The following is an 8,553-nucleotide window of genomic DNA, read 5'->3' on the forward strand; positions in this document are numbered from 1 at the left end:
CGGAACGGATTTTCCCTTTCGTTCCAACCTAAAGACACCCGAAGCGATTTTTCTCTTTCGTTCCAACCTAAAGACACCGGAGCCGATTTTTCTCTTTCGTTCCAACTAAGAGACACCGGAGCGGATTTATCTCTTTCGTCCAAACTGAGAGACACCGGAGCAGATTTATCTCTTTCGTTCGAACCAAAAGACACCGGAGCAGATTTCTTTCTTTCGTTCGAACCCAAAGACACTGGAGTGGATTTATCTCTTTCGTTCGAACTGACAGACACCGGAGCGGATTCGTCTCTGTCATCTGGCTCGTGGCGCTCCTGGATGGAGCTCATGAGCGGTTTGGGGAGGCTGTCATAGCGAACAGGCGACGGCTCGTGGTTGATATGCATAAACACCGGGCTACAGTTGCACGCCGGAAGCCATTGCACATCATCGGAGCCACGATCCATGGGTAAAAATGCCATCTGGACGCCCACCGGACGCAGCAGGCTATCGTAGGACAGGCTTCCCATCCGGCCGCTGAGGACACCCTGGGGAATTTCTGCACACTGTGATCCACGGAGGCTGGAGTGTTTGAGACTCAGCGAGCGTGAGTTCAGAGCCAGAGCATTTGCGTGATTCTCGGACGGCAGCAGGATGGGTTCAGACGCGTGTTCCTGGGGAACCTGCGGGGAAATCCTTGACCCCATCTACAGCGACAGACAGAGGAACATCTAGAAGAACATGCAGCCAGTTTCCAGGAAAACATCCAAAGCAAGGCATCTTTATGGCCCGTTCACACCAAGAAAAATAACTATAAAGATAACTATAACACTGCAAAAAATGATACACAGTAACCTCACATATATTATGTCAACAAAAACTTTTATTTTGGATGCGATTAATCGCGATTAATTGTTGCCCATCACTACACTGCAAAAAATGATTCTCTTACTTTTAGTATTTTTGTCTTGTTTTCTAGTATAAATACATAAACATTCTTGAATCAAGATGCATTTACTTGACAAGTAAAATGATTTAAGATATTAAGTCTTGTTTTCTAAAAAACATCAAAATTTTGTTAGTTTTTGCTTAAAACAAGCAAAAATATCTGCCAATGGGGTAAGAAAAATAATCTTAATTCAAAGGCTAAACAAGATTATTTTTCTATAGTATTTTTACTATACTGTCTTTATATATAGATAATAAATATACACAGTACACACACATATATTATATAAACAAACTTTTATTTTGGATGCGATTGCTATAAAGAAATTACTATAAATTACAGCACAACTATAAAGACAACTATATTAGCATCCACATCAGCAGACGATATCGTCTATTTATTCTGAGTGAACGCTTGCCTACCGCTTTAAATTCTCGAGCTCTTTATAGCAGGATGGATTCTGATTGGGTATCAATGCTTGTATCGTTAATCAGCTGGAAAAAAAAACGTTCTGAAAGTGATTCAAACGATATCATTTCTCTGTGCCTTTATCGTTTTAGCTGTAGTGTGGACTCTGCTATTCTTTAATATTGAGAAAGATTTTTAGAGCTATATCTTTATCAGTATCTTTATAGTTATCGTCCTTTGTGTGAACGGGCCTTAAGGCTGAATACACTACACAACTTTTAAAACACTAGGCATTTTAAAACACTAGGCATCATACACTTACCGACTTTGTAAATAGTGACAAAGGAAAACTGGACGTCATACAATACACAACTGAGGATCATACACTAGCAGACTTTGAAGTTGTTTCGATCACAACAAACTCAGGCAGAAGCTTGCGCCTTGTTGCTAGGAGACGATTGACAAATGTAAACAATATGTGTTCTAAAATCGGCTGAAAATATCAAACATGTTTGATATCCTCCGACTGGTTAGAATCAGAGTCTGAAGCAAAAAAAATCGGCGTCTGTGACCATCATACACTACGTGATTTCCTATGGAATCTGTCAACTCAAATCTGCAGACTGACTTTGACTTTTGGCAACTAGTGACAACTTCTCCAGACTGTAAATCGGTGGAAAATCGGGGCAAAAATCGTGTAGTGTATTACAGGTTTTAGAAGTCAAATTTATTTGTATAAAGCTTTTCACAATCCTTTCAAAGCAGCTTTACAGAATGTCATACAGTTATGTCTATAAAGCTTAGAGCTTTACCATACAGCCACATGATGGATTCCTCTGGACTTACACCTAGATTTATTGTATTTACAGTGTTGTCTAGCACATATTCACATACAGTTGAACAGTGACTCAAACACACATCTGAGCATTCAGAGGCAATTTAGAGATGTAAATTTAGATCGGTTTCGTTCGGTTAAGAGATTCAAACGTTGGTTGGTTTGGATCGGTTAAGAGATTTAAATGTTAAATTTTGTTCAATAAAGAGATTTAAACATTAGTCAGTTTTGTTCCATTAAAGAATTAAATGTGGTCTGTTTCATTCCATTACGAGAATTAAATGACATTCAGTTTCGTCGGTCGGTTTCGTTCTATTACAATAATTAAATGTCAGTCAGTTTCGTTCCATTACAAGAATTAAATGACGTTCAGTTTCGTCGGTAGGTTTCGTTCTATTACAAGAATTAAATGTCAGTCAGTTTTGTTCCATTACGATAATTAAATGACGTTCAGTTTCGTCGGTAGGTTTCGTTCTATTACAAGAATTAAATGTCAGTCAGTTTTGTTCCATTACGATAATTAAATGACGTTCAGTTTCGTCGGTAGGTTTCGTTCTATTACAAGAATTAAATGTCAGTCAGTTTTGTTCCATTATGATATTTAAATGTCGGTCGGTTTTCGTTCCATTACGAGATTTAAATGTCAGTCGGTTTTCGTTCCATTACGAGATTTATATGTTGGTCAGTTTTGTTCCACAGTTTCGTTCTGTGACGAGATTTAAATGACGTTCTATTACAAGAATTAAATTTAAATGTTGGTCGGTTTCGTTCAATTATGACATTTGTATGTTGACTGGTTTCATTCCATTAAGAGATTTAAACATCGGTCAGTTTTTTTGTTCTATTACGATAATTAAATGACGTTCAGTTTCGTCGGTAGGTTTCGTTCTATTACAAGAATTAAATGTCAGTCAGAGATTTATATGTTGGTCAGTTTTGTTCCACAGTTTCGTTCTGTGACTTAAATGTCGTTCTATTACAATAATTAAATGCCAGTCAGTTTCGTTCCATTATGAGAATTAAATGACATTCAGTTTCGTCGGTCGGTTTCGTTCTATTACAATAATTAAATGTCAGTCAGTTTCGTTCCATTACGAGAATTAAATGACATTCAGTTTCGTCGGTAGGTTTCGTTCTATTACAAGAATTAAATGTCAGTCAGTTTCGTCGGTCGGTTTTGTTCTATTACAATAATTAAATGTCAGTCAATTTCGTTCCATTACGAGAATTAAATGTCGGTCAGTTTTATTGGTCAGTTTTGTTCCATTACAAGAATTAAATGTCGTCAGTTTCGTTCCATTATGAGAATTTAAATGTTGGTCGGTTTCGTTCTATTACAAGAATTAAATGCCAGTCAGTTTCGTTCCATTACGAGAATTAAATGTCGGTCAGTTTTGTTCCACAGTTTCGTTCTGTGACTTAAATGTCGTTCTATTACAATAATTAAATGCCAGTCAGTTTCGTTCCATTATGAGAATTAAATGACATTCAGTTTCGTCGGTCGGTTTCGTTCTATTACAATAATTAAATGTCAGTCAGTTTCGTTCCATTACGAGAATTAAATGACGTTCAGTTTCGTCGGTAGGTTTCGTTCTATTACAAGAATTAAATGTCAGTCAGTTTTGTTCCATTATGATATTTAAATGTCGGTCGGTTTTCGTTCCATTACGAGATTTAAATGTCAGTCGGTTTTCGTTCCATTACGAGATTTATATGTTGGTCAGTTTTGTTCCACAGTTTCGTTCTGTGACGAGATTTAAATGACGTTCTATTACAAAAATTTAATTTAAATGTTGGTCGGTTTCGTTCAATTATGACATTTGTATGTTGACTGGTTTCATTCCATTAAGAGATTTAAACATCTGTCAGTTTTTTTCGATTCAAAGATTTAAGGTCTGTTTCTGATATTTAAATGTCGGTCTGTTTTCGTTCCATTACGAGATTTAAATGTCGGTCGGTTTTGTCGGTTTTGGAGATTTATATGTCAGTCGGTATTCGTTCTATTACGAGAATTTAAATGTCGGTCGGTTTCGTTCTGTGACGAGATTTAAATGTTGTCGGTTTTCGTTCCATTACGAGATTTAAATGTTGGTCAGTTACGAGATTTAAATGTCGATCAGTTTTGTTCTGTGATGAGATTTAAATGTCGGTCAGTTTCGTTCCATTACGAGAATTTAAATGTCAGTCGGTATTCGTTCTATTATGAGATTTAAATGTCGGTCGGTTTCGTTCCATTACGAGATTTAAATGTCCATTACGATAATTAAATGACGTTCAGTTTCGTCGGTAGGTTTCGTTCTATTACAAGAATTAAATGTCAGTCAGTTTTGTTCCATTACGATAATTAAATGACGTTCAGTTTCGTCGGTAGGTTTCGTTCTATTACAAGAATTAAATGTCAGTCAGTTTTGTTCCATTACGATAATTAAATGACGTTCAGTTTCGTCGGTAGGTTTCGTTCTATTACAAGAATTAAATGTCAGTCAGTTTTGTTCCATTACGATAATTAAATGACGTTCAGTTTCGTCGGTAGGTTTCGTTCTATTACAAGAATTAAATGTCAGTCAGTTTTGTTCCATTACGATAATTAAATGACGTTCAGTTTCGTCGGTAGGTTTCGTTCTATTACAAGAATTAAATGTCAGTCAGTTTTGTTCCATTACGATAATTAAATGACGTTCAGTTTCGTCGGTAGGTTTCGTTCTATTACAAGAATTAAATGTCAGTCAGTTTTGTTCCATTACGATAATTAAATGACGTTCAGTTTCGTCGGTAGGTTTCGTTCTATTACAAGAATTAAATGTCAGTCAGTTTCGTCGGTCGGTTTTGTTCTATTACAATAATTAAATGTCAGTCAGTTTCGTTCCATTACGAGAATTAAATGACATTCAGTTTCGTCGGTAGGTTTCGTTCTATTACAAGAATTAAATGTCAGTCAGTTTCGTCGGTCGGTTTTGTTCTATTACAATAATTAAATGTCAGTCAATTTCGTTCCATTACGAGAATTAAATGTCGGTCAGTTTTATTGGTCAGTTTTGTTCCATTACAAGAATTAAATGTCGTCAGTTTCGTTCCATTATGAGAATTTAAATGTTGGTCGGTTTCGTTCTATTACAAGAATTAAATGCCAGTCAGTTTCGTTCCATTACGAGAATTAAATGTCGGTCAGTTTTGTTCCACAGTTTCGTTCTGTGACGAGATTTAAATGACGTTCTATTACAAGAATTAAATTTAAATGTTGGTCGGTTTCGTTCAATTATGACATTTGTATGTTGACTGGTTTCATTCCATTAAGAGATTTAAACATCTGTCAGTTTTTTTCGATTCAAAGATTTAAATGTCGGTCTGTTTCGTTCTATTATGATATTTAAATGTCGGTCGGTTTTCGTTCCATTACGAGATTTAAATGTCGGTCGGTTTTGTTCTATTACGAGATTTATATGTCAGTCGGTATTCGTTCTATTACGAGAATTTAAATGTCGGTCGGTTTCGTTCTGTGACGAGATTTAAATGTTGTCGGTTTTCGTTCCATTACGAGATTTAAATGTTGGTCAGTTACGAGATTTAAATGTCGATCAGTTTTGTTCTACAACAACTATATAGATTTATATTTAAAAACTCAACAATAAAAATGATAAAAACACACAAAATTACTAAAACTTTCACTAAAATTAAAATGTAAAGAGAAAATATAAAAATAAAATGCAAAATATTGAAACAATCTATAATATTATCCCAGTTATACTAAAATAACACCGGTACAAACTACTCATGATTTAAATGTAGTCAAGTTAAATGAAGCTATTTAAGCTGTCAATATCTCTTTAAATATAGCGATTCTATTTTTTTTAATCAGAGCAGTATTTATTTGTCACCAAAACCTGATGTATATAAAACTCATTTAACTAAATAGTTTGCTATAAAAAAAGAGAACAAAATGAAGCATACAGACTCAGTGAATCATTTTGAATCATCCAAATGACACGATAAAATGAATCAGAATCGCTTCAGAAAGAAACCATAAAACCTGTTTAAAAATAGTTACTGGATCGCTGCTGGATTATGACCGATATATTACCATTATGCTGAAAACATTCGAAAAATAATCTTTAGGCTTCAGTGTGTTAGTAAATTGACAGTTTCTTTATCCATATAGCTGAGTGGTTTTATAAAGCACAGCTGAAGAGTAATGCTGCTGAATGCAGGTCAGGTTTGATGTTTAACCTTATTCATTTATTCACAGCCTTGATGCACCACAAATTAAGTATTTATGGACATAAGTACCTTGTCAGGGAGTATTTGAAGGCTCAGTTTGTGGGACTCTGGGTGATGGAAAGGAGGCTGAATGCGAAGCGGCAATCTGTCACTGAGTTTCCCAGTGTACCTGATATTTAAAGAGCAAAATTAACATCAAAAATTAACATTCTGTCATCATTTACTCACCCTGCATGCTGTTAGTTTATCAGGAAGAACTAGGTTTTGCCATCCTTGATGTTTGATTCACAAGAAAATGCAGGAAGAATATGATAAAAATGGTTAACTTTGGATAAAAGCGTCTCCTAAATGCATAAATTATGATAACTTTTGGGTATTTTCTGTCATATTTAAAGCTTGAGAGTTGTAACTATGAGATATTGTTGCATGGAGCAAAATTTCTCTTTTGAGTTCTTCAGAAAAAAATGCTTACATTTTTATGATATGATGGTCAAAGTCCTGAAGAGATTACATATTGAAAATATAAATATAAAAAAAAACTATGTAAAAATTGTATTCAGTGTGCATTAAAATAACTTTAAATTAGTGCTGTCAAACGATTAATCGCGATTAATCGCATCCAAAATAAAAGTTTTTGTTTACATTATATATGTATGTGTACTGTGTATAGCCTATTTATTCTGTATATATAAACACACACACATACAGTATATATTTTAAAGATATTTACGTTTATACATTTATATATTCATATTCTTATATTTTAGATTATATATAAAATATATAAACATAACATATTTTTCTTAAATATATACATGCATGTGTTTGTATTTATATATACATATAAGTATAAAATGTATTTGAAACTAAACGCCTGAGATCGCTGACAATTTTAGAGTACATGCATATAACATGTATTTCTCTGACACCAAACTTCTGCGATCGCTGACAGGTGTCTAATAAATATACACAGTACACATACATATAACCTATTATGTAAACAAAAACTTTTATTTTGGATGCGATTAATCGCGATTAATTATTTGACAGCACTACTTTAATTTATTAAAATTGTTTCCAAGAAAATGCATGAATAACATGATTAAATGTATACCTTTGGATAAAAGCATCTTCCAAATGCATGAATTATTGTTGCATGGAACGTCTGAACTTTTGGGTGCCTTCTGTCATATTTAAAGCTCGAGATGTCATAACTATGAGCTATTGTTGCATGCAATTGTAAAATTTCTCTTTTTGTGTTCCACAGAAATAATAACAGCATACGGGTTTGCAACAACATCACGATTTTGATTGTGATGTAGGTGATTGTTTCACACGTGTAGACGCGCGCTCACCTCGGCGTGATGGGACTGAAGAGCACAAACTGCACGTTCTGACAGCAGCCGCGCGAGAACGGATTCACTCCTCCCTGGAACTTCCCCGTCACCTGTGAGTGTGACGCAGTTTAGTGAGAATAAATTCAGCTTCCAGCAGAATCTGATGCAGGTCAAACATGATCTTACCTGTTCGTTTGTGGTGCGTCCTCTCGCCACCAGCACCAGATGAAAACATGACAGACCCAAGACGGGAATGAAGAACAGAGCCGAAACGCTCATGACCGCCAGCCTTTAAAACACACTGTCAAGGTACTCACCCACTGCTTTACACAAGCAAAAAAACAAATCTGAGAAAAAAACTTAACCTAAACAGTAATATATATATATATAAAAAAATAAAAAAAATGGCTAAAAATTCAACAAAAACTGAAGACAAACACTAAAGCTGAAATAAAAATAAATGAATCCTAAGTTGTAATCATAAAAAAAAAAAAAGTGCTATAAATTAAACTAAAATTATAAACCAAAACTAAAAATGAACTAAAACTAAAACTGCAATAAAAATAAATTATTCCTAAATAGGAATATATTAAAAAAATAAAAATGACAAAAGCACATAAAATTACTGAAAATTAAACTAAAACTTAAAACTAAAACTAAAACAATACTAAATGAATTCTAAACTGTAATTCATTCCAGGGGTCTCCAACCTTTTTGTGAGTGAGGGCTCCCTGTCTCAAGGTCTCAATCGTCTCAAGGGCTACTTGTTTGATATACTCCAATACATATATATATATATATATATATATTTTATAATTGTTTTCACTCTAATA

General features: G+C 34.3%; 1 protein-coding gene across 1 annotated transcript in view; it reads right to left on the reverse strand.

The window, feature by feature from the left end:
* The window catches only part of LOC107741370 (probable palmitoyltransferase ZDHHC8), a 20,997-nt gene that overhangs the window by 1,152 nt on the left and 11,292 nt on the right, over nt 1-8,553 (reverse strand). The window contains exons 5-8 of the mRNA XM_016554076.1: nt 7,907-8,009; nt 7,739-7,830; nt 6,453-6,552; nt 279-683 (exon numbers count right to left, since the gene is read on the reverse strand). Of these exons, the coding sequence (XP_016409562.1) occupies nt 279-683; nt 6,453-6,552; nt 7,739-7,830; nt 7,907-8,009 (700 nt within the window). The remainder of the gene's footprint in view (nt 1-278; nt 684-6,452; nt 6,553-7,738; nt 7,831-7,906; nt 8,010-8,553) is intronic.

This window comes from Sinocyclocheilus rhinocerous, unplaced genomic scaffold (genome assembly GCF_001515625.1).
Source record: "Sinocyclocheilus rhinocerous isolate Xijiao unplaced genomic scaffold, SAMN03320098_v1.1 scaffold15, whole genome shotgun sequence".
In the NCBI taxonomy this organism is placed as follows: domain Eukaryota; kingdom Metazoa; phylum Chordata; class Actinopteri; order Cypriniformes; family Cyprinidae; genus Sinocyclocheilus; species Sinocyclocheilus rhinocerous.